This window comes from Acromyrmex echinatior, chromosome 10, assembly GCF_024713525.1.
Source record: "Acromyrmex echinatior isolate Ae372 chromosome 10, ASM2471352v2, whole genome shotgun sequence".
Taxonomy (NCBI): Eukaryota; Metazoa; Arthropoda; class Insecta; order Hymenoptera; family Formicidae; genus Acromyrmex; species Acromyrmex echinatior.
Genome location: NC_141861.1, coordinates 6,840,107 through 6,867,773, shown reverse-complemented (window position 1 = coordinate 6,867,773; position 27,667 = coordinate 6,840,107). Strand labels below are relative to the sequence as shown.

General features: G+C 33.4%; 1 protein-coding gene and 1 long non-coding RNA gene across 11 annotated transcripts in view; one reads left to right on the top strand and one right to left on the bottom strand.

The window, feature by feature from the left end:
- Positions 1–27,667, bottom strand: part of stet (stem cell tumor) — a 429,808-nt gene that overhangs the window by 165,440 nt on the left and 236,701 nt on the right. For both annotated transcript variants that reach the window (XM_011063469.2, XM_087410217.1), the window contains exon 5: positions 6,289–6,401. In XM_011063469.2, the coding sequence (XP_011061771.1) occupies positions 6,289–6,401 (113 nt within the window). The remainder of the gene's footprint in view (positions 1–6,288; positions 6,402–27,667) is intronic.
- The window catches only part of LOC105150419 (uncharacterized), a 250,084-nt gene continuing 234,063 nt past the window's right edge, over positions 11,647–27,667 (top strand). For 6 of the 9 annotated variants that reach the window (XR_015546336.1, XR_015546337.1, XR_015546332.1 and 3 more), the window contains exons 1-2: positions 12,439–13,605; positions 13,894–13,943. This is a non-coding gene — a long non-coding RNA (uncharacterized LOC105150419). Of the gene's footprint in view, positions 12,118–12,438; positions 13,606–13,893; positions 13,944–27,667 lie in introns of those variants that run through there. The other 3 variants (XR_015546334.1, XR_846714.2, XR_846715.2) reach the window with 3 other exon arrangements.

Below are 27,667 nucleotides of genomic sequence, written 5' to 3'. Positions count from 1 at the left end.
GATCGTCCTTTACCGCACACGACCCTTCTTTATATCGCCTATTAACTTCAGCGCTTCACAATGTATATCTGCCCCGCGTCTCGTCAGATCTTATCGTATAGGCCTATCGCCGGCGGCGAAATTGGATTTGACGGGATTGCTCGACGGACGAGTGATCACGTGTAAAAGCTACACGGTGATTAAACGGGGGATTAAGAAGCGACACAGGCAGAGCCCCGATCATCGGAATCGTCGATCATGATTTTAAACGGCATTTTTCACACGATTAATGAGGAAACCGCATCACGAAATTCAAATATGTTAATTTTATATTTTAATGTGTTAATTTTGTAATATAATTTTAATATCATTTTGAGCGGCGAATTAAGAAATGCTTTTACTTTGCAATTATTTTACAAGAACAGCCTAGAAAACTAAAACTTTCAGGACATAAGTAATATTTAACAACTCAATAATATTAATAAATAATCCTGGAAATTCAATAATAAAAAAATCTGTAAAGTAAAAAAAAATCTACATAAAGATATAAATCCTATACTAATTGGGATCACTGATTCCTTTTTTATAGCTGTCATCTTATTTATGATCGTGAAATAAGCTTCATAATGTACCGCTCCAAATCCTTAAATCCTTTGTACACTGACATCACTTCATTACACGCTGTTAGTCCTCAACTAGGAATATCGAAAAAATGGCCGTGTAGCTCTCGCACAGAAGGCTAACAGCAGTACGTCGTTAGTCCAACCTCCAATTTGTCGGCTTCTCTTTTCCGTTCCGGGCGATTTTCGACGCGGGACGCGGTCCTTTGATGGCCAACAATGAACGACGGGCTTTTACAATGCGGTCGAGCAGCGACAAAGTCGACTTCGTCGATGGCGACAACGACTATGTGCATCCGTTCCGAGCATCTTTTAGCACGGTAGGTAGGTAGATAGGTAGCAAGAAAAAATTGGAGCTCCTCTGAAATGCGGGCGGCCTTATAGTTGAATGGCCTCAGTTTCGACATATTTCAAAAACGACAAATATTTTCCCTAAAAGGTGTTATTCGCACCGCCACCAAAAACGTACCGCCCTAAGATGTTCTGGAGACGAAAAGCCGGCTAAATGCGTGAAATTGTTGCGGAAATCGGCTTATCGAATTTCTTCACGGATATAGGTTTCGTTTTGAGATAATTGAGTCGTTAAACGAATAATTGAAATATATATAAAAATTAATTTCTACGCGTGTATGTACATTTATAACGATATATACGTTATACATGTATTTATATACAAAAGTATTTTGATATAAATTAAAACTTGAAATTTTAGATTTTTTTTTCTTCATAAAGGTAAAATATATTAATCAATCAAGTTTTAATTAAGTATTTCCTTTCAAACAATTTTGATAATAAAAATGTGAATGATATCGATTATTCTATGGTTTCAATAATCTAATTAATATTTAAATATAGATTGCGATGCAAACATATAAATCTCACTCAATATAATTTTAGCATTTATCAGAATTTCTTCTGTGAGAGAGAATTTATACTGAATTTCTTCTAGTTTATATATATATATATTCTCTTGATCAAGAAAATTCTATAAATGATTTTCGGAATCTCATGATATTTATCACATTTGCAATAGACTACATAAATAAATTGACTTGCAAATAATTGACTGCAGTTCATCTTTTCAATTATTCGCTAGAATTCTGATTAGATTTTTATATAAAACGCAGCCGAGTTTTGCATCGTCATCTAAGTTAAGATTCCGTTTTCAGGAACGCTAGTGTTCATAGTATTCGTAGTAAAAGAGTCATGGAGTTAAAAGCGTGAAATAATTGTGCTCCGTTGACGGTTCGTCATAACGAACCCATATATATATATATATATATATATATGTATGCGCGATACAGGCTGAGAGGAAAAACGAAGTGGTTTTCCGCGAGAGCAGAAGCTCATTGTCACGTCGACGAGAAGCGCGAACGAGCGCATAACGGCTGGATGACGTTCTCGCGAAAGCGAAAAATGGAAACGCGCGCGCCGACCAAGCGAGGCCTCGACAAAGGGCCGAATGAGAGACACGGGCGCAATGAATTTCCGCATGTGTGTAACCGGGTTCTTTTTGTGTAACCATCCCGGTCCGCCTTGCAAAATGTCCGCTTCGAGTTTGTTAAGCGAAAGGGAATACCCCGACATAAAGGCGGAAGCGTGCACGAAGCGACGGCACCGTGTTTCCATCCCTTCTTTTTGCGACAATGGTGAACGGAAATATCATCGGAGCGGAAATCGGATCGCTGGCCGAGAATCACGAGAATTATTCAGCCATACTATTCCACGTGGTGCGAAGATTTTTGATTCGTTTTCTCGAAAATGTTACTTTGCCAGAAACGTTCGTTACCGCCATTCTTATGACGCATAATCTAACGCCTCGCGGTTTAAATTTATGTATTTAATTAATGTCTACAATGAGATTTTAAAGTGTAAAACTTAGGCTTAAAGCCTTAAGTCGTAAGAAATTCAGCCACCATATTCTCCTCACATTCGATTGTGATTGGACTATTAAATATATAGTGTCAAATTCATCTAATTTAAGTCGTTCCTACTCAATATATCATCATTTTATACTAAAACAATAGCGTTAAATATTTTAAAACAATGTGGCACTATATAATGTCGGATTTAATAATTGTTTTTAGTATAAAGTGACAATATATTGAGTAGAAGCAGTAATGATTTAAATTAGGTTAAATTTGACATTATGAATTTAATTGTGTACGACTTAAGACTTAAAGTTCAAGTTTTATGCCTCAAAAATTGTAAACGCTGTTTTAAGGATTATGTATTAACGTCAATTCAAACTGCCATTGAGATTCACGTCGGAGAATCTCAAAGACTTCAATGTCCCTGTTGTACGACCATCACTATTACCTCGCGACCAATGTGGCTCTCCACCGAAGATGTACCGACCGCCATAAACCGTCGCCGCCGTGTAAGGTTTTTCAGACGTGAAAAGGCGGCTGCGCGACCTCCCGAGGGTACGAGCGAAGAAGTCCCATCTTTTCGCGAGTCAGCGGTAAAATTTACATACTCCTCGCGCGTTAATGTAACGAAGTGCGGACGAGAGAAAGAAAGAGAGAGAGAGAAATATAGCGAGACGGAGAGGTACGAGTTACATGGATCGCGAAAGTGGCTGGGGACGATAAAAGGAGCGAGATGAAGAGATGTCGGAGAGGGTAGCGCACCCAAGACTTAAGGGTTGTGCTCACACCGAATTCCAAGCATGCGCTTGGTACCTGCTCGGAATATCGTCTCGTCATATTTCCGTCGTAACGCGTCGGATCCTCACCCATCCTCGAACAACCTCCCCCTCCCCCCACCCCGACACACCACCCCCGCTAGGCGCGACCGCTTGACACGAGACTATATTTTATTTGCAAAGAGCCCTGACTGTAAGTTGCTGCTTCTTCTTATCTTGTGTATACAGAAATTTCTCTCTTCGGTACGGCACGTCGCGATGCAGCGTGCCTAGATTTAGCACTCACCGCACTTCTTTCTCTCTATATAATAGATGCTACTTAGAGATAGATACGTGCACTGTTAAATATCAAAGAAGCAATGGTAACTCTCTTGAGTTAAATAACATTTTGCTATTTTTAATATTTCATATGTGTTAAAATGTAAATCAATATATTTCTGTGGTTAATTTCAAAGTAAAGAACGTTCGATTAATGTTTGCTTACAATTAAATAATAAACAAATTTAATACATTTGTTTGAGTTAAATTGTTTGACTCCACTGTTTTAATTAAACTGACGACATGTTGAGTGGTAATCTAGAGAAGTATTGTAATTAAAAATAATATAAAATGAGCATAATTTAACATTGTAAATTTAACAGTGTACCTTTTATTAATTTTGTTACACTTTTCAAACGTTACCATCACTTTTTCTCTCTTTTTTACTGTTAATTTAGTTTCTACTTCTTTGTAATTAAGTTTACTCTGTCAATTGTATTTTGTTCAGTGTTTTCCTAGAGCACTCAATACATGACGATAATATCTATCTATCTATTTATCTTCATCTTTATCTTCTTCCATAGGTCTCTTACATTTCATTGATATTTTTATAATTTTTAAACTTTTTTGTTTCTCCCTCAATTTACCCGGGAGAGTGAACGATGACTTTGATCAAAGTTAACAATTTTCGAAAAAAATTCAGAAAAAAATAAAAAAGAAAAATGATGTTGAGAAACATGTCAGAGAATTTATGTGTATTTTATCTCGCGCGATATAAAACTTTAAAAGTTCTACAAATATTTGTATAAATACAAAATTACCATCTCCGGAGTCCCTTGACAGCTGAGGGCTTGAAACGCAAGTTCTATTAGTTTTCATATAAAGCCATCCCTATGCGTCTACTTCGAAGTCTACCTTGCACGGCCTATCTCTTGTCGCTTGTCTTCTCCGTCTCATTTTCTCATTCTTTCTCTCTCGCTCCGTCGAGCACCATCTTCTCCGTCTCTTCTTTCGTGCGGGTGATACGATGAATTATTTATGACTAGCACCCAGGAACAAGTCGAATCGACCACGCTCGAGAGACCCAGCACGGGCGGCGCCTCCTCGAAAGAACGATGCCCGATACATATCCAAACCTATTCATCTTATCGAGCCTGGTCCGCGAGAAAAAAGGAATTAATATCGTCGGATGCGCAACGAAACGAACACGCCTTCGAGATCGCGACGCGACATCGATGCGATCCCGATGTTGTTATAAATGACGCATTAGATAGCGGGAATGCTTTTATTTAAATTGCACGTCGACTACTTCGTCACGTACGTTTGCAAATTAAACTCGAAACTGCACCGAGGACGTCAATAAATTGCATTATTAAGCTTGTCGCGTAACAGCGATTATTCTGTACAAGTTATATTTATATCGACGACGAACTCGATGGATTCGTTAAAGGATATGATTAACGACGAACGATATTTACCATATCGATAACACCCGACAATCCATGTTCAATGTCGTAGCTGTTATTATGGCAACGATTTATACTCAGCTTACATTTCCTTTTTATAGGAAATCATAATTTTTCAGGACTATTTGTGCACTGGCGGATTCACGGAAGGAGAGCCTTGGAATCTCCTTTTTTAAAAATATATATAGCAAAATATTATATATATTTTTAATATTTCTCTCTCTCTGAAATGCTTAATTCACAATTTTGATATTCCAAAAATATTTTTTAATTTAAGAAACACCTAGATATATGAAAAGTATAGATTTTATTATATTCCTTTTTTTATGTTAACATAATTTTAAATAAAACATTTTATACATATATTTAAGTAATATAATAATTTAATATTTAATCTTTTCATATTCTTAAAAAAAATTTAGCTGGCGCGAGCCAATAGCTTCTTTTCCGTTAACAAATTTCTGGATCCGCTAATGCACATCATCCATCGGAAAAAATTTGATGGTGTAAAGAATTGTTTAAAAGCGCGGAAGCGTATCGGTAAATAACGACATCATTGCATTTATAATTTCACGGAGCGTAGAAGATGCAAAGTGAGAAAGGCATGAAGAAGGAAGTGGGATCGTAAGAGCGGGTCATAGGAAGCAGGAAGATGTTGATGTTTCGCAGGTCGTACAATGTACGAGGTATGTCGGTAGCTCCTCGAGGTTCTCTCGCATGGGTAACGATGCGCAGCATAAAATGCACGGCAGAAATACTGTAAGAATGGCCGTTCTAGTCCGCATTGCTGTCTCTGTCGCGTCGTCGTCGCTTCTGCTATCGTCGTCGTCGCGCACGTCGGATATTCTGCCAGAATAATAAAATACAGGACTTTTCCTTCGCCTCGTGTTTTCGTTTTATCCGCATTCCTAGCGTCTTCGTGCGTCTCTCGCGCCTTTCGACGTGTCGTAAGATGAGAGAATTGGTTTACCGCCCTTTTCGAGAGACCTATCACACTATCTCAACTCGAATGTACGTGATATTCTCAAAAAGTGTTTTAGTAACCGAACATCTTTGCAAACGATTGCTTTTCATTTACTCGACGTATCTAGATACGTTTTATTACGATTTTGACAATGATTAGTAATAATGCAAGTCAGCGTCGTTTGGAATTTTCATGGTTTAGATTTTAAATTGATCGTGAAAAAGGATTTCTTCAAAGAAATGTTTTATCCAAATCTTATGAAGCAGAAAAATACGTGCTTCCAAGTGCTACTATTACATTTCGATGGACCGTGAAAAAACTTATTATAACTAAACGTGACTCTTAAAATCATACCTGCGAAACAGAGGTGGCTCATGCACGAGCAGATGAAAATCGTTCTCGGAACAGACCTCACGATCCCGATGGTGTACGGCGCACTTAAAACTTCTAGTCCGTTTTCCACTCATCTGCAATCAAAGATGTAAATCAAGTTACATAAACATAATTATTAATTGGACAAAGACAGAAAAAGAGAATTCATCATTTGTTGAATTATAATACAAAATTTAACACAAAAAAAGATAAAAAATATATACGAATAAAGTACACAAAATTATTAAATATTTTAAAATTGATTTTATACTAGAATGTACATTAATCTTTCTTGAATTATTTTTAAAATATAAAATAGGAACGGAAACAATTTAAATGGAAATCATAAAATTTAATGCAAAATATAATTTAAGTTCATAAATAAATTAAATACAAAAATTTCTAACATGCATAGTTCATTAATTATTACGTCATAAAGTCATTCAACAGTTTTTCTAAATGTATGAAAAAATTTGCTTTTGTTACGTTATTTAGGATCTAAAAAATCATTGAAAGATTATAAAGTTATGAAGCTTCATTCAAATGGCAAATCACGAAACTCGAATTTGTTTTGCGGGAATTCATAAGGACAAAGGTTCGTTGCCGGTTCTTGGCACCGACTCGGTGCACATAAAGCGCGAACCACATAAAGGATTCCTCGAGACTGATATTTGGATCGAGATCCGTTAACGCGGTTAGTCAAATGCAAGCAAGAACGCTAGCAAACTCCTCGAGGTAAGTTGTGTATACGTAGACGAGTGCTACGTTAGAGACCACCACGTGCCCGTTGTATTCACTTAACATGCTTATATATACACACATATACAAACACCTAGAGATCGTCTTACACGTGTAGTTTGTAGCCCGTTTGCACATAGGGATAAGTGTACACGCAATAACACAGCCAAAGGACTAATGCAGTGGTTAAAATTAATCAAGTATCAGCATAGTCAAATTCTCAACGTCGTTGAGGCGAGGAACATTTGCGTTTGGGTATATGTGTTATGTACTTGTGTTCATTATTAAAGAGAAGGAGGTATAGTAGAAGCAGAAAATTTAGTTTCAGACATTATTAATGAAGCAAAATATCATCTGTTAAATTTATGACATTTCCGATGCACAATACGATTTTATTTTCTTTAATTATATAATCAAGATTAAGAGAAATGTATATTTAATTATTTAATTAATAATTATCGCGAGTAATAAGCTATAAAGCTTAACTTGCAAATGAATAATTATAATTATGGACGCGGATTTAATGAACAATCGTTTATGAAGTGTACCTTCGGTGCAAATTACACAGCAATAAAATTTAATTCTCTTGCGTTACGATTTACATTTGCATGCAACGTGTCATTCCGAATGCGTTCTCTCTTCATGAGAAATATGCGCGACATGTAACGCGAGTTTTCCACACGTTTTCTTTATTCACAAAGAACGCTTCCATGCAAACTAGATAAGCCGCCGGGCTTCCTCATATCTTCAGCTCGATGGCATCTTAGAAATTTTACATCCAGTCACACACTTTTTTATCATTCCTTTTGTTTTCTCGCACACGTTTTGTCTGTGATTTACGTTAGACATCATTCAAGAACAACTACATCAATTTCTCACACTGCACCACTTTGAAACACTTTCTTAATTCTTCATTTTCACTTCAATATGTTTTACATATTCTATATACTAGAAAAATTATTTATTTCTCAAAAATTTCTAAAAAACTTTAGAACATGAAATTTAAAAAAGTCGAAGTATACAGACTATAGTAGTAGATATTCGAAAAATATTTTAGAGATGGAAAAGTATTTTGCAAATTTTACTGCTCATTGTAACTTCTAGTTTGTATACCTGCTTTCTTCATCTCCGTGTTATTTTAGGTGTGACTCGATTTATACTTATTTGTCGAGACTTTGTCGATTTTATTATACTGAATGCTTCCTTTCATTTTCTTGACAATTCTATTCTAGCAAAGATCGAAGTTAAGAATATCGAAGTGAATTCTCTCACGTACATAGCGAATGCTTGATGACCACCCACAGAGACTTTTGAAATTCGATACCCTTTTTGGTGTATGTCAGGTTATTGAATATCTCAAAGATTTTTCAAGATCTAAATGTATAGCATCTCTTTTATTTTTCTTATTAAAATCTACATATCTATATTGTTATATTCGCATATTGTATTTGTATTATTAATATTGGCATGTAATTGAAAGAAATATACTCTTTGTGTTAAAGAAATATAAATGATCATTTATAGTTCTTTAACACAAAGAGTATAAATGAGACACAACTTTGATCAAAAGTACAGGCATCTTATTAACTTTTTTTAACGTTTTCACTCAAAGTCAATTTATAATAAACAATATTAACATCGAATACGAGTTCATTTGGCAATCTTAAATAATTTCTCGTAAACTATTGAGAAAATTACAAAATGATACAGAATTTTTCAACTCACAATCAATTTAATCCACGTTATTTGCACAAGCACTTTGTCAAAGCTTATCAGACACTCTATGTGTGTGTGTGTGTGTGTGTGTGTGTGTGTGTGTGTGTGTGTGTGTGTGTGTGTGTGTATATATATGTATAATTCTTTTAGTAAAAGGTTTTCAAGCCTGTAAAGTCAATTTGAAAAACTTTCTAACCCGTAATGTCGATAATTTTGTTACGCCAGCATTCCCTTAAACTTATACAATGCCGAGAAAGAAAATGCCGAATAGAAAATAATACAATAGATAAAAGAATTTCAAATAAATGACAGAAACACATAGATACTTAATACTTTTAGCTAAGAGTGTGTAAGAAAATGAAACAAGTGTATTGACAAATAAAATTAATATTTACAAGATATGATTTTCCGTTCGAATAGTTTTTCAGTTTATGGCTGCCGATTTTGTCATTATTGTAAAGTAACAAAAGAAAATATGCAAGAAGCAGAAATTTCGTTTATCTCGCGATTGTGCAAGCTCTAGGTGGTACAAGCTTGGCTCCTGCTCGTCTGATTGCTAAAAAGGAAACCGGCGAGAGACGAATGAACTCAAAGAAAGGAAGAAGAGAAGGATGCGCTGGGAATGAAAGGCTTGATGGAGAAATTTGGACTAGTCAACGAAGAAAATTTAATTTGCTCCAACGTACTTCGTCGTCGTTGGGACACAGTTATCGAGCATCCACTCTACGGCGACTTTATCGACGTCCACTTTGTGGTCTTCTTCTTCGAGCAGCGCTCGTTTTCATTAACGGCGTGACGTGCTTCCGATCGCGTTTCTACGTCGACGAGATCCTTTCGAAAAATGCGATTCAAACATTTCAAGCGCAGACAGCACTGTTACATATCGAAACTTTCTATCGTCGCGAGACTTTGATGAAGCGAATCACAAAAATACATTATCGGAAATTAAAGTCTTTCATTAAAAAGTCTGTCTATGCCAATATTTTAAAAATTTTAATCGCACAACACAGTTCTCTTCCCATAATAAAAAGTTAAAAACCAAGTTTTATTTTTACACTTGGAAAACACGGATTTCTTTCTATCATAACATACATGAAATAGTTTTTCTTTTTATACATATAGAGAAGCATGCATAGTCAAGGGGGAAACAAAGGGGATCGTATCATATCTCTCAAATTTTAAAAAAGAACAAAAATAATTACAAAAATCATTACATATTTATGGATCAATGTATTAATAATTCTTAATGTATTAAAAAATTAAATTTTTGAAATTAATTTTTGAGAAATTAATTTTTGAAAAAAAAGACTTGAAAAATTATAGAAAGATTTTCTAATGATCCAAGACAAACTAGTAGTGTAAGTTTAAGTTTTTTATTTTAAAAATTAGTTTACAATTTTAAAAGAAAACTAAAATAAATCAGTAAATTAAATATGTTTAATTTCGTGATTTCTCTGCTAATAATTAATTAGTAATAATAATAATAAAAAAATACATCCAATAATCCACATACTACTCTTTGCCTTACTTTAAAAATCTCAACTTTAATTTGTCCCCCTCCCTCCACTCAAATAAAATCCTGGCTACGCCCATGTACAGAGAATTACACAATTATCTTCAAAGGTAATGTTAAGCTATATTATTAATGGAAAAAAGAAATTTCTATCGTTAATCTGTCTTTGTAAGTTACGTTATCTTTGAGAATTTTATGCCACTGCAACGAGCTTGTTACTTCCTTTAAATATGCCCTTTCAGCCTTGTATAATATAGGGATCTTTTTTTTCAATAGATATAGCTGCATACAAAATGGTGAAGATATTTGTAATTTTTAAAGAAATTTTAGTATATCTCAAATTTCTCTTCCTTTAAACGTCTCATTACACCTCTCGTAAGAGCGTAATGAATCTTTTATTATACCCGACGTACATTTATCTCATTTCTTCTTTCATTTATATTTATTTTCCCATTTAATTCGAACGTGAATTTATGCGGTACAGAACTTCCAACCATTTTTCATCAACTCTTTACCATTTTTTATCACTAAAAATATAAAATTCTGTCTGTAAAGTCGTAATGCGAAATGTCTTTCATGCGTGAATATGAGATAACATGGAAATTCCTCGCTCTATTGTAAAATATTCCTTAAATTTTTATCGATTGTGCCAATAAGAAAGAACGTAAAATAGTGGAACAAAACACGCTTCCTTACATACTTATGTCTCCGATTTACGTCTCATAATGAGACGCAGGCATCTCATTACTCGTTACTCCCCAACCGCGTTTGTCCGGTTTATGTTCACAATTTCGCTCGAATGTTCTTTCGTCGAGCATGCATGATCTTATAAATAATAACGAATGATTTCCGTCACTGACAGATTAACGAATTATGTAAGGAAAATGTGACAGACCGAGATTAAAATAGATTGATTGAACGAAAGAATGAAACAAGTGTGAACGAAATAAGAAAAATTTCTTGAAGAATTTATGGTGAGTGTAAAAAAATATTTGTACAGGAGAAAATATATATTGTATTCAAAAAAAATCTTACTTATAGAAAGCAAATATTAATTAACAATTTATTAATAATGCAATAAATTATATGTTTCTTATAATTATATGGACAAATAGTAATAATATTTCATTGAACAAAAAGTATTCGTACATTTCTTAATTTGGATAATATATCTATCTGTATTAATTTAACACATTTTATTGAATAAACCGTAATCTTACATTGATTCCATTAGATTTCGCGTGATGATTAAGTAAAATAAATTTCCATTTTGTCCAAAAAAACAATTATTAAATCTTTTTCATTAAAGATAATATATTTTAAATATATATGTAGACAATAGAATATTTTAAATATATAGATAGGAAGACTTTTCGCAGAGTAATTTTAAGGAAAAGAAAAGCTAAGACGAGCAATCAAAAAATGTTAAATAACGATAAACACGAATTTTATTTCACAAACGTAATAATATATTTTAAAATATATATTTTCAATTAAAAAAGATAAAAGAATTATTTAGAATTCATCTGAGCTATTCATCCTTAACTATTAATACATACCTTGCTACTTGTACCCTTAGGTAATTCGCGTTCGTAGATATCTCATTTTATTTTTTCGTAAATTAATGCGACATTCGGAGCGTCTGGTACTACTGCCGTCCCCTTCTTAGGTCGTCAAGTGAATGCCGAAGTGATGACGTCAACCGCGCTCCCCTCGCTTTTCGCGCTCCCCACGCCATCCCCGCTCCCCCTAGTCCCCCTCGCTATTCGCGCTCCCACTAGTCCCCCTCACTTGTTTCGTACTTCGCCGGCCGCCACCGCACCGTTTGGACGCTCAACTGTCGCGTATGAAAATTATTTATTCATTTATTTAATCTTATTTTATTTTGAGAAATGGATATCTATCGTACATTTTTATCGTCGCGCTTTGCTTTACTCTTTCACTTGTTCAATTCTATATTACTTGCGCGGTTCTTCTGTACGTAATTAGTAATTATTCATATGAGAAATTTTCTTTTTAATGATTCGTATTTCGGAATTTTCCCGTTGCCAAGACGACATAACTTACGGACGAATACATATGAATATGAGTGTAAAAATTCGTACAGAGAAATAGTTTCAAAAAATACTTTACTTTTAGAAAGAATAAATATTAATTAGATAGCAATTCATTAACAACGAATAGAATAGATACATCTCTAATTACTTTAATCATCCTTTTCAGTAAAGTAAGTAGAGATGTATTTGTTCTATTCGTTGTTAACGAATTGCTTTCTAATTAATATTTATTCTTTCTAAAAGTAAGGTATTTTTTGAAACTATTTCTCTGTACGAATTTTTACACTCATATTCATACGTATTCGTCCACAAGTTACGTCGCATTGGCAACGGGAAAATTCCCAGAAATCGACGCCGGTTATAAAATTCGTAAACACGTCGCACGAAAACAAGGTCGCATCAGCGCGCTATCATTCGAGCGTGACGCAGGACTTGGATCGGTCGACAGTGGTGCCGCGTCACTGCGTCGTATTATTTTTTCAAACGTTGGCAAGTACTGACAAACGAACGAGATTCCTTACGAACGATTAGAGATTAAAATCGCGACTAATTCGTTTCTCGAGTGTACCAAGATTAATGGCGTATCGACGCGACGATTTTTATGTACTTTCGAAGTGGATATTCGACATCGCTACCTGTCGCATCGTTAAATACGCACGAGATTAAGTTAGTTCAACGCCTTAACGTAAGAATACGATCTCTTATCGAGGCCTGCATGGGAATTTGGGAGATGTACGTTCCGATTTGTGTCGTGTCTTTGTGTTGTGTCTTAAATAAGTATGTAACGGCAACGGGAAAATTTCGGTATTCGGTATAACCGTCGCACTCCTGCGTCGTATTTATTCTTTAAAGTCGTTACGGCAAGTATCGGGAAGCGGAGACTTTTTACAAATTAGAGGTTATAATCGCGATTAATGACTAAAAGACTTCTTAAGAGCTATTCGATTTATATTCTAGTTCAAGTTAGTGATCGCACTTTCGATGTACGATAATGTAGGATCTTAGGATTTTATTGAGTGCCAACGTACTTATTGATTCGAATTATGTCGACGGAATATGGGTATTTTATCTTGGGGGGGAGGGAAGGTTTTATATAAATGGGAATATCGTGTACCGCGCAAAAATTGTTACTGATAATTAGCCACGAGTGTTTCTCGGGAGTGTTGTGCAAGTGTAAGTTAAGAAGATTTGACAACCTAGAAGGAAGTGCCTGATAATTTGAGAGGAGGTGGAGGCCTTGGAGAGGCGTCGGGCATCGACGAGTTTTTGTTTGCGGTGAATATTATTTTTTACTTATATAAAAATCATTTTTTCTCGTTTCATCAAATTGTTTTATTTCCAAAAAAATTATTAGAGAAGAAGATTTCCATATCACATTTTACAAAAGTTTATACTTATAAAGATTCTCTTGGAAATTGTACAATTATTTCAACAAACATTCCGTTTCTGTTCGAAAAAAAAGATAACTGAAAAATTTTATAATAATAACGCATAGTAATTAATTAAAACATTGATTATTTTAAGCATTGTTTTAATTGAAATCTTTATATGGATATGTTACAGATTTCAACGTAGTCAACGTAGCAGATAACTCCGCTGTTGCGCATCGGTCGGTGAGTGATAAGTAAATTTTTTTATTGAACAAATTTATGCAGATTGTATTAATATACATACATGTCTAAACACATATGTTAAAATATAATCAAATTGGAACAATAAAATTAGAGCAACAGGCAATATTATCTCATAGATCCGACAATGAATAGAACAAATAAAGCTTAATATTTAATTCTGGAACATCATTATTCATTGATTTATGTATTCACGATTCGAAATGTAGTCCATTATGTCGACGCATCGTTAATAGGTATTACGACTAATGACATAAATAATACAAAAAGTAAATATGCGTGCAGTTCATGTAAAAATAAAGATAATGGATATTAATAATTTTACTTTACACATGATGGACAGTATTAATGTCACTAGTATATTAATTTTAATCAAATTGGTGAATATTTAAGTTGCTAAAATTTTTATTAAAATTTCTTCATTTTTTTCTGTAAAAATTATAAAACAAACTTTAGATATATTGTTACGTGATATAAAATGATTATTTATAGAGTAGGAAAAATGTGGTTGGACTAGTGATATTTTATTTGTTCTATTCTCTTCTAAAATATTCTTCCATGATTAAATATTGTATAAATTGAGTCCAAAAACATACATTCAGAATTTTTCTCAATATATTCATGCAATATGTATCTACATTCAAAATATATATGCATCAGAAGCATAAATAATAAACGGATAAAAAATGTTTTAGTCTCTCTGCCTTTCTCATATTTAATATATGCTCTATACATAATTCATTTAATAAAAAAATAGTAAAGTGATCATTAATAAGATAGAAAAAATTAATTCATTTTGTATATAAAAATGTATATAAAAAGCTTCCCTTTTTTATTATAGTCCTTTGTAGTCTATCTATTTATATTGATCTATGTGATAATATTATAATCTATCAGTTAAAGCCGTGACATAACACGATGTCTGATAAATCTACTGCAAATAGAAGAATTTTGTTGGACATGTTATATTTTAAGTTTATCAGTTTCTCACGTCAGTCAAAATATCTACCTCATTTAATAACATGTATGTATTTTAATATATCACATGAAAAATAATTCTGATAGTATAGTATAGATAATGTAACGAAGATGCGCGAAAATAATATAGAAAATTCACTACACAATTCTGCTATTAACATTACATTAAGTATTTCACGACGGAAATAAATTGGCAGGTATGTGACACACCCAGAGAAAGACTTCAATTTAAAGAAATTTCGGTTAAAGAAAAAAATTTCTTTGATTTAAACATTATTTTTTTAAATCAAATAAAATTTATTTAATTTTAAAAAATTATGTTCAAATCAAATTATGACTTGAACGTCATTTCTTGGATTTGAACATAATTTTTTTTAAATCAAATAAATTTTATTTGATTTTAAAAAATAATGTTTAAATCAAAGAAATTTTTTCACAAATCAAAGAAATCATAATTTGAACATCATTTCTTGGATTTGAACATAATTTCTTTAAATCAAATAAATTTTATTTGATTTAAAAAAATAATGTTTAAATCAAAGAAATTTTTTCTTTAACTGTACAGCAAAGAAACATTTCTTTAAATCGAAGCAACCTTTTCTCTGGGTGTACTCAGTTTTTATAAAATGCGAAGTCAAGCTGCTAAAATCGACATTTTTAGAGTAGAGCTTAAAAACTCATAACCGGATGACCATAAAAAGCGAGTTCGCGTAAGCTTGTTTGTACGTTTGTAAAGAAGAGCAGATTCGTCGTCGTGTTCGTGGAGTCGGCGGTGGCCGACTCCGCTAAGTAAGTAAATCTTCGACGTGGATTTACGATCCCGTAGGGAGTCTCTCGTGTATCTCGTTCGCCATGCCGTGGCGCGGATCGATAGTATCACAGACGGGGCCCCAAGCCTCGTTCTATTAATCTCGATCGTTTGTCCGAAGTTTATCGTCCTCCGCAAAGTACCAGGTACATTTAAGGAGGAAGGTCACCGCTCTATATGTGTATGTGTGTTGGAAACCTTCTGATCGTTCTTTATCGATCGTTTAGACCTTAATTTTAGATAAGTTTTTTTTCCATGAATATAACAGAATGACTTTCTTTATCTGTGATAAGCAGGATAAATTTATGATGAAGTATCAATAATTACTACTAGATTGCTGTCCAAGATTTTAATTTTGACAAAATTGAAGTACAAGAAGTAATGAATTTTTTGAGAAAACATTGTAAAAAAATTAGATATAAATTTTGCTACTTTTCAGAGTAGTCATACATTGTTAGATCAATAATTATTATACATATCAGATTGTCATTCAAGATTTTAATTTTGACGAAATTGAAGTACAAGAAGTAACTTCTTGAGATTTCTTGAGAAAATATTGCAAAAAAATTGAATAGAAATTTTATTACTTTTCAGAGTAGTCATACATTATTAGAATAATAATTATTATTACATTATCGTTGAAAATTTTAATCTTGACAAAATTGAGGTACAAGAAGTAATGATTTCTTCAGAAAACATTGCAAAAAAATTAGGTATCAATTTTATTACTTTTCAGAATAGTTGTACATTGTTAGATCAATAATGATTATACTAGATTGTCGTCCAAGATTTTAATCTTGATGAAATTGATGTTACAAGATGTAATGACTACCTGAAAAAACATTGCAAAAAATTTAGATATCAATTTTGTTACTCTTCGGAGTTGATACAATTTGTTAAAAATTTTTAAATTCATTATGATTGCCTACAAATTATTTAAATATATTAATACGTGATAATTATACGTGTTGTTATTATGGCAGCACTTAAGATGTATTAATGCCAACATTATGCATGACTGATTAAGCGAGCACGAGAAGAGGGTCCGTGTTTATATTTAGGATAAGGAGCAGCTATTTAGAAAAAAAAAGAACAGCGGAAAATTAACACTGGTCATTTCACGCACGCTATACACAAAATTACCGAAATTATACCGATAACTGTCGCTCGCGATACCATCAAACGCGATTGAGATTATTATCCGATAATAAATGCTCGCAATCGCGAAACAGGTGCGGTCATCTAACTCGTCGCGAATCGTGCAAACTATCGCACATCGAAAGTCGACTTAGCGATATTTATTAGCATTATCCCGACGTACAATAGGATAATGGGTGTAGCGATAATATTTCCGGCTGTTCCGTTCGCGGCATTGCAAATTCGCTGGGACAACAGTTTTGCAATCCAAATCGGTTGACCGTCGACTATGCCGTGCGTATAACGCTTCGCCCCCATCCCTTCGTCCACCTACCCTTCCATCCTGGCCTCCCTCTTCAAGTTTGCATTCGCGCAAACCCCGGCATAATGAAATCCGTGCCATTAGGCCAGACAGTAGGGTAAATTCGTGTTCGCGCAAACGTCGGTTTCCGGCTCGTTCGGCGCGCATGTACTCGAATCGAATCGAATAGAATCGGGTTCCTCAACAATGCTCCGCAAAATTCTCCCTAGTATGCGTACATCTACATGGTGTCTATGAAGCAACGAATAACTTGATCTTCTTGGTTGAAGAAATATAGGCAAATATATATTTTGCTACTGCAAAAATAAATATAAGTTATAGAGTATTTAGAAGCTGTAGATTATTTTATATAGAGTATTTAGAAGTTATAAATTAAGTAGAAAATATTTAAAACTATAAATTACAGAGTATTTAGAACGCTTATAACGACGTTAGCGCTGTAATATAAATATATCATAAATTATGAAATATTTTGAACTTATAATGATGTTAGCACTGAAATATGTCATTTATGGAATATTTAAAATTATAATGAAGTTAAGTTATGTGTTTTTAGCACATAATTACATATACTATAGAATTCAAAAAATTAAAACGCGCATTTATCAATAAAAGCGCGTTCTGAACACGGGTCTAAATCTCTTTCGTTCAGTTGATTAATTATGTAATTAAATATGCTGACATATTCAGTTAAATACATCTGCGAACATCTAATTAACTCGTGACAAGTAAACGACTTCGCGAAACTCGATGTTGTATGAATTTATTTTATTTCGGAATATTTAAAATAAAATAGAGATAATTAAATTCGCTATGCTTTCCGAGAAATTCGTTTAGTCAAACACGCGAAGGTTTCTTAAAAATACTTAATGCAATTTTAAGACGGTACTTTCCGTGCACCGCGTATATATTCCGGCTTTCGCAAGACTCGCAGGATAAAATCAGACAGATAGAGAGACAGAGGCAGCAGGGGGTGAAGGGGGTACTCTGTATGCGTTTCTATCTACGATAGAATGTGTGTACTCGCGCTTATAGAGCGTAAGGGACTAAGAGAGGGTAAGAGGTGAACGCTGAGGGTTGCAACGCGAGAGTCGGGAAAGGGGATAAAGAGAGGTAAAGAGAGAGAGAGAGAGACAGAGAGGGAAGAGGCCGCACGAGCGCGTCGAGGGAATTCGATGCCGGACGATCGAGCAATCCGATGATAGCGTCCTAATCGAATTAAACTCGCCAGTTGTGCCTGTGTTTACGATGGGCTGACTCGTCGGTTTGGATTTGCTACGTTCGCGCGATAATGGCGGCGCGTGTACGGTAGCGGTGCGCTCGGCGATGCTCGCATTATTCTCTGACCGTGGCGATACGTGCGAGCTTCGCGTTTCTCATCGATCCTTGTTGTTATCGCCGAATAGAAAACGTGGGGTGCTCTCTTGCATAGGAGTTTTCGTATGCACACGGTACACATGTAATCATGTCGCGGGTCTTTGAAGTTATTCATTTCACAGGAAAGTCTGACCAAAACAATGGCGAGAAATAGTTCAATAAGTAAACTGAACACTTTCATTGTATATAATTCTTAATGAACAATTATGTAACTAGGGTAATTCTTTCAAGATCTTTTCTGCAAATTAATTGAAAAAATATACAATTTAGATTACATACGTATATATTTTGTAATGAACAAGTAAGTTTCTCTCAAATACGTATATCGTATTAAATCTTCGTTGTACAACCTCTTTAACTTTCTAGCAAATTATTCGCTCATATATATAAATATAGTTAAAAATTACTTTTTTAAAACTTTAATTTTAATTTTTTCTTAAGGAAAAATTCTTCTAATCTTAATTATTCTATCGTGCTATATAATTATTCACTTACATACATAAACATTTATTTATATTTGAAGTATTGTTTATATGTGTCTGATAAGATTCACAAGCTCTAGTATATCGTCTCTTATTTACATATCATATTTACATCATATAAAGTATCTGTGTGAGCCTCCGCGGTTGTTTAGTGCACAGATTATATATTCATAAGCGATAAAATACAATTCGCAAGCAATTAAGATGTACTTATCAACGAAGTTGAAAAGCGAGAGTCGAAACGTTTGCGAATTTACATTTTATTTTTAATTTTATTGATAAGTACATCTTAATTGCTTGCGAATTGTATTTTATCGCTCATGAATGTATAATTTACGCACTAACAACTGCGATAGGTACTTTATTTCTATCAGATTTATTCTTACAGAAGTACATTATTTTATTTTATTTTATTTTTCTTTATTATAATACATATAATACATATGCAATATGTGTGTGTGTGTGTGTGTGTGTGTGTGTGTGTGTGTGTGTGTGTGTGTGTGTGTGTAATAAAATAAAATAAAATAATAATATGATACTGCAATAATTTTATATATATATATATATATATATGTGTGTAGCACGTAAAAACAATAGTCATATGTTTTGGATTTTCAACAATTGCATTAGTTTATTATAATATCAACATTCGATTTAGATCGCGAAAATTGATTAAATTTTAACATTTCTACGATATCAATTATTATAGATTCTTATAGATAAAAGTTTATCCTGTAAAATCCGAGCTTTATGCTGCAAATGTTTTATTTAATTTAAAAACCATATAAAAAAAGATTTATTTAACATATTAATGATATTTGGTTTAAATAAAAAATAATGCCTATCATGATGTTAAAATAGTTTATTTTTGTTACATATTTATCAAAATATAATACATTTAGTTAGGTATATGTAGAATCTGCTAGCTAAAAGCGAGAATATCTCGTTAGTGTATGAAACGTATTCGGAGATATTTAATTAAATTTGATATATTTTATGTATCGTATTATACATCGTATTATATATCGGAAGAAATTAATTTTTCGCATTTGTACGTGGTATTATAAACGAGTCTCCCTGATCCGAATTAACACACCGGTTTTCGCTCACACTTCATGCTTTCAAAATATCATATCTCTATGGAATGAAATTTTCGACATTATTCCGTGTATAAATAAATCCATTCAGATTTATTTGTGTGCTTACAAAAGCCGCGCATCGTCGTAATGTATCGATTTATTAAAAATTTATTGAGTCGAAGTTAATAATGCGATTATAAAATCAGATATAAAATAGATTAGTATAATACATCGATTTCATTTTATTGTACAATAATCCATTACATAACATTGCATATTTCAATTTCATCAGACCGCAACAATTTTACAATTTTACGATTCATCTATTATATGTAAATGTGATAGACTTAAAAGCTCTATATTTCACATTAAATGATGCCAAAACTGATATTTAATGTATTTAAATATATATTTTATCGCGATTACATAAAGAATCAATTATTGTACAATCATTGCGTGCGATGTATTTATAATTCCATGGCATTGAAACGTGTAACGAGTTTGTTCATATTCGTTGTACGTTGTATGTGTTAGGAAACAGTATAACATAATTTCTTTCGTTTGGTGGAATTTTCGACAAGATGACTGTGTGAGAGAGAGTTGAAAATGGAACCGAGAATGTCTGCGGTAACAGTTAGACACCGGATAGATACGAAACTGAAGAGCCACTGCAGGGCAGTTCCCGTCGACTCGGTCAAAGTACGAGAGTTTGTATAAAGCCCGCAGGCAAAGCGGATCCGTTTACAGGCGCTAATTGTAATTTTAAAGCGATCGAATCCGACGATGTACGATGCGGTCGTACTAGAGAGAGAATTGTGGTTGTGAGTTTATCCGCGAGTGGTCATTCGTCGTTTAATGAACAATTACAGATTAATATCAATCAATGCACATTGACAATATCAGAGTTATTTTTCAAAGCATTCTATAGTGATGTATTCTGGAAAAATATTGAAAAGCGTGAAAAAATTCATTTATCCAATTTCCAAAAATGTCTAGCAGAAATTTTTTTTCTAAAAATCTTTGTATATATAATATTCAATATATATATTAAATATTCTATACATATATAATACTAAATATATATATATATATATATATATATATATAGACTATTTAAAATATATGTATGTGTATATATAAATATATTTATTAAATATCTGCGGTGAAATATTGCTATATATAGAAATTTTAAACAGTATCAAAGTGAAAGTGTGACAGAAGTAAAAAATGAATACTCGTAGATGTTTCTTATGAGACCAGAACATGAATGTTCTAATTGCGTAAACTAGAATATCTTGATACTCTCATTTTGTGAGCTTTTCCATTTTCTACAAATTTTTAGTATTTTTGTCATTACGTTAATGTCTTTGAATATCATAGTTTGCGTTTTCTCATTCAACTTTTCGCCGAAAAGTTTTCATAGCGCAATACTCACGACAATAAACTTCCTAAACGCGAAAGTGGTGTTTATAGCCTCTTACGTTTCGAGGCCTGAAACGTGTGGCCAGCACTTTCGGATCGCTTTATAGTCGTCAACATAACGTAGCGACAGAGCTATGATTCAAGATGGCCATCATTTAACAAAACGGGAAGTTCTCTAGCATGGCTCTAGTTTGTAAGTCATATCGTTCGCAGCAGGGCGCCACAATGGGATGTCAACGGTAGTCATCGTGGGCAACGACATGATGTACGTACCTACGTACTTCGCGAACGTACGCGGCGTTCATGCAAATAGCGAGACAAACAACAGTCACCGCAAGTTTCGCGAGAAACCACCACAAGATATCCCCCCACTTTGAAACTCGACAGCCATCAGATAATTTTGAGTTACAGTTCCTACTCTAAAATGTAGTATTTGTGCGAATAATTATCAATCGATTTATCGAAATTACGAATTAAAACATTGTCAAATGAAGTTACAGAATGTTACTTTATAAAATACATAAATTTTAAATATATACATATGCCTGCTCTTGAAAAATTATTTTTGAAAAATCCTTGCAAAGTGCAAAATATTTTCAGAAATTAATCAAATAGATTTAATTTAATTTTAAAAAATAACAATTTTTTTATTAAATAATAGAGTATTTTCCCAATAGTATTATTTGCAATTTTAGATTATAATACAATTGGCTTGTTTATATATTTAAACATTTATTAAATTTCACATATTTATTAATACACACACATATGGGCGCGTGCCTATTGTTTGTGCAATCGAGCCATTTGAGAAACTCGACCTTGTTCCTCTCGATGTATCTATTGATTTGAGCTCTACTTGCATAACATATTCAGAGAAACATAATGCCCCGCATTGGCAATGGCGATATATGACAATACGGTGAAAGCGGCATCGACTAGAACAACTACATTATTCCGTTTGTGTTCACATTTTGTATTTCTATGAAAGCGACCAATAACAATTTGGCCGAATTAACTATTATTTGCACACGGGAGTAATAGTGACGTGTAGAATAGGATTCTCGCTATCGTCCAACTGAAATCAGAAATAGACGCTTCGCTCGTTTACTATTCCGCCCAAGATGGTTATAGTCATATTGCCCATTGTCGTGCTTAGCTCTTGCAAAGGGCGGTTACCGCTAGTCAACGCACACACTGTCTTGCAACATCGTATACATATACGTGTAGACGTGTGCGTGTGAATCCGCAGGAATCGTGGAAATCAGATAACTGCTGCAGTTTCGTGAATTTGTCCCAAGACTGCTTTACCCAGCTTCGACATTCCTGTTTCCTTTAGAATTTCTCTTTTGAAACTTTCGACTAGGAATTGCAATTCGCCACAAAGTTTCGAGGTCAACTATTGCGAGCCGCTAACCATTTCGTGTAGTAATTGGTTAATTCGCAGAGGATGGTTACATGGAAAACACATTTAGAAATTAGATATTTCATTAAAAACTTAATAATATGATAGCAATTGTATAAGTAAGTAAAATCAAGATAATATCGAATACATCAATCTAATTAATATCGCAGAAAATATATTTTAAAGAAAGTTGGAAATATATTTATAGATAAATTGTTGAGAGCAATTCAAATAAAATAATATTAACAGAATATAAATTTATAAAAGATACTCGATATATAATTAAGAACAGATTAAAGAGTAAGTGATAACACTAAGTAATAACACAGTAATTAGTGCGCAAAAGATTTCCCATACAGAATATATTTATTTCATAGTTGTGCCCAACAGAAAAATTACATTTCGACTTCATTCTAGCGATCTTCAGTGATATGACAATTATTTTCGCATTAATCCATCAAATGAAACATTTTCCACATTTTCCCATAATTTAGAAGTGCCTCACTAATTAAGCTAAGTGAAGTATCACTGAAAAATCTCAAAGACGAGAGTGCAAAATTAAAACTTTGTCGGTTTTACATAAATATAAAATCCATCCGAATAAATTAATGTAATATAGAATAAATTGGTGCGTTAAACGTTAAAACTAAAACTTGTCGTTGGAACAAAGTAACTGAATCACACAAACGTTAAAGATAAAAAAATTAGTACTTGGAAATTAGTTATTGGAAATCTTTTGCGCCGTTATCTTCAATCCTTCTTTAATTTGTTCTTTGTTTTAAAATTTTTATTCCTTTTTGGATTACATTCGAGAAACATTCAAAATTCCATTAGTTTATTAAACGATAGAAAAAAATGGGAAGCGTGCGCGTGCATATATTCATATATCGGAATACTTTTAGCGCTATTTTGGTTCTATAACTTTCGTCCAAGATAATAACTGTCCATGAAACAAATGCATATCGTCGTGCAGGATCCGGAATAGCGATGCGAGTTTTCTACCGGATCTTTGCTTCCGGAGAACTGTTTGCTCCCACTTTGCCCATCTCTCGGCAATTCTTGCGGTTCTTACCGTGTACTCGTATATGCGTGCATCCGCGTATTGCACGCGCCGCAACTTCCGCCGCGAAGAGGAAAAGGAGGAGAACGTAGCGGCACGTTGCCGCGGATATATCTACGAGCAATTTCGCTACAAGTGCAGGGACGTTCACTGTTTTCTTCGTTGGCTGGTCACGCTCGCGACGCTATTCGCATTCACCGTCGCGTAATATCACCGCGCGATATTCTAATGCCGGCGCTTGTGAATGGCGCACATTGCGAAACAGTGCAACGCGATGTCACCGAGTTACATTATTGTGGCAAGGAAAGTGCGTTCCTTCCTACGATCTCGGGATGTTGGGTTTTCTGAGAGAATGAAGTAGCGTTGAAAATAGATCTTATTCTGTATTCTATATTCTCCTATGATGAGTAGGTACATCGAAATCGATTCTTTTTAATAAAAATTTAATGTATAAGGAAATTTCTTGCATAATCGACATTAAATATACTAACAATTGAGTCCTTTATATTATTATTGTTTATTATAAAACATGTTTATTATAGAACATGTTTATGCATTCTTTTCTTTTCTCATAAATGTACTTTTTTTATTTTTACGAGAGTTAATTTTTTGATCAATTATATTACACGAATTTCTATTTATGAAAGAACTTTAACTCTATAGAATATCGATATGTCAATTTTACGTATAAGTGAGTGAGGTCATTAAACGCCAAACTATCAGTTGTCTTCAGTAGTCATTAGGAAGTCCAATTCGCTATACTAAAAGTTAGGACAAGTATATTTTTAAAAATTCTGCCCGTTATGTATCAATTTGGATCTCTTCATAGTATTGTAACAGAAAGCGTGACAAGTATTTCAATTTGTAAGCAGTTTTGTGTTATTATTAGGTGTTGGAATTAATTCGTAGCGTTTTTTAATGAAAGAATGTTATTTATTTCACATGAGCATTAAAAAATACATTAATGAAAGTACTTCCCATCACTTGTAAAACGCTACGAATTAATTCCAACACCTAATATATATTTTTTATTTAATTATTATAAGGAGATATTGAATTGTATACGTCATATATATCATTTCAAGATTTTCAATTTGATAGTGTGCTTATTCTTTTTTATCTTTTAAGTTAATAATTACGTTACTTGGGTTTATAAAAGTCTCTATTATAAAGGTCATTAGAAATAATAAATATTTATTATTAAAATTGTGAAAAATATGAAAACTTTGTGTTACATTAATTAAGAGTGACGTATTTCTTACGTAAAATTTATGTATCGATAGCAATTGTATCATTCAATATTGATAACATTCTGGGGTTAATAAATACCCAAAATTACATTGCATTTTAACCATTCTTAGTTTTCTAATTATTTTATAAATAATTAGCTAATATACTAAATAATTGTAAACACATAGACATATTTAAGTGCATATTTATTACTGTCTTATTTAAATTTAATAATTTTTAGAGATTTATAGAACTTTCATTCAGAGATTTGATTATTGAACATAAATTTATTTATGAGATAGATGAAATTCGCAATGAGAAGGGAAATAAAGATTCGTAGGGATGCAAAGGGATCCGCAAGAGAATTTTTCGAGAGGAGACTATAATGGGGAGAAACGCGACGCGATGTTAAAATGCAATTTCGTCTGACAGCCTGTTGTTGAGGGTGACTCGTTTTTCCGATGTCAAGGGGAAATTGTTCGTGGATAACGAAGAAAATGTTGGTGTCACTACTGGCGGTCGAAAGTTGCGGAATTTCGTCTTGCTCCCTTCAAAAATAACAGAATGGGTTGCGTGTCAGTCATGTGCATTCGCGGAGAAAGGCCTTCTTCCTTGAATTCTTCATCGAATCTTTCGTAAATGTACTCTCTTTAGAAATACCATTTCGACAGTAGACAGATAAAGTGAATAGATAGATTAACTAGGGTGGGTTTAAAAATAATTCGTCATAGTAAAATCAAAATTATAATGAGCAACGTAAAAACACTAATTATGTGTTCAAAGAAAGATCTGCGAGTTATTCTCGTGTCTTGATCCGTTGTTAAATGTTGGTTTATTTAAACAAATCATTAGTATTTTATTTTCACATTCCTTGTCATTTAATGATGTATCAAGAAACGAAGATAATCCACAAACTCTATTAATTTTTTTGAAGAGAATATCCATGAGAAGCCTTAAAAGTATTATATGATTATATAACACAAAAATATAAGATAATAAAATATATTTCAGAGATACAACGTGTGTCAATGATTAAATAAATCGTAGCAACGAATAAAATTCGTTAGATTTATGACGCAAAAATGTGTATATTTACATATACATGTATATTTACTACGTAACTTCATGCAAAATGTAAATCCTATTCCAAGTACAATTTCAAGCGCATGAGCGACAACATGAATTTGAGCTATCTAGCTTCGAGGTATAAAACTACTTTTCTATTTTCAAAACAAGTACTCCATTATTTCGATCTGCTCGTTATAAAGGGAAAAACTATTTTATCTGTGGCACGCGGGCTGACCTGACAGCAACATTGCAAGCAACAAAATAAATTGGAAAGAAAAATAAATATCGTGAGCATACTTGGTCGAAGATAATGGAAGTTTGCGCAAACAGTAAGAATCATTCGCGAACATTTCTCTGTCGTGAAAGCAAAAATTTATAAGCTCGTCGTAAAGAAGGCAGTAAATAGACGTCTTGTCAAACAAAGCGGGAGAGGAATCTGCAGTTCGATGAGATAAGAAAAAGTAGAATTAGATCGCGACGACGATGAGGAACGTTACCGCCGCGGAATTTACACGCGTACGTCTCAGGAAGTAGTTTCTGCACCGCCATATGTAACGCGTCCTGATTTGCATAACGGAGCTTGCCGGAGGTTACTACACCTTAACAACGGCTCTTGTACGGAACAGCGCTTCGAGATTCGGTTCAGAGTGTACTGAGGATATGCAGATCTTCTGCCGCGCGCCTTTGTTACCTTCTTCGCAATATCCCTTCTAATGAAGTTTGCGTTAGATTATAATGATAATATGAAAAAGACCATTTATCACTGTTTAATTGTAACAATTTTCTACCAACTGAAAATCTTTTTGTAAGAAACGGAAGACATTAACGTGCGCTATCTAAGAAGAATACAAGAAATCTATTATTAAAATAAAAATGAGAGAATCAGGAAAGTTTCGACGGTCGTTTTTATTATAATTTTTATGTAGACTTTACTCAACTCAAGTTCTTTGAAAAATCGGAGATCAGCATTTTAATTTCGAATTAATTTTTTATTAAAAATTTATTTTTGCATATTTAAATTTCCATTTGTAAGGATATATTTAATAAATTAACTCATTCATTAACTTTGTTGTATGAAGGTTCATTAACTTTGTTACATGATGGTACAATATACCTCTAATTTTAATTTTATTATTATGTGTACGCGTTATATATTCAATGTGACTAGGTAAATAAGTTAGAGGATCGGAATGAAGACTCGGAACGAAATATGGCGTACAATTTAATTTTCGCATATCGACGCGTGGCGTTCGTGCAAAATTTCGCGGGGCGCTCTCATTTAATTTCAGCCACGGAGGTACACACACGGTAATTAGGCGGCAGTCGAGAGTCGACATCGCG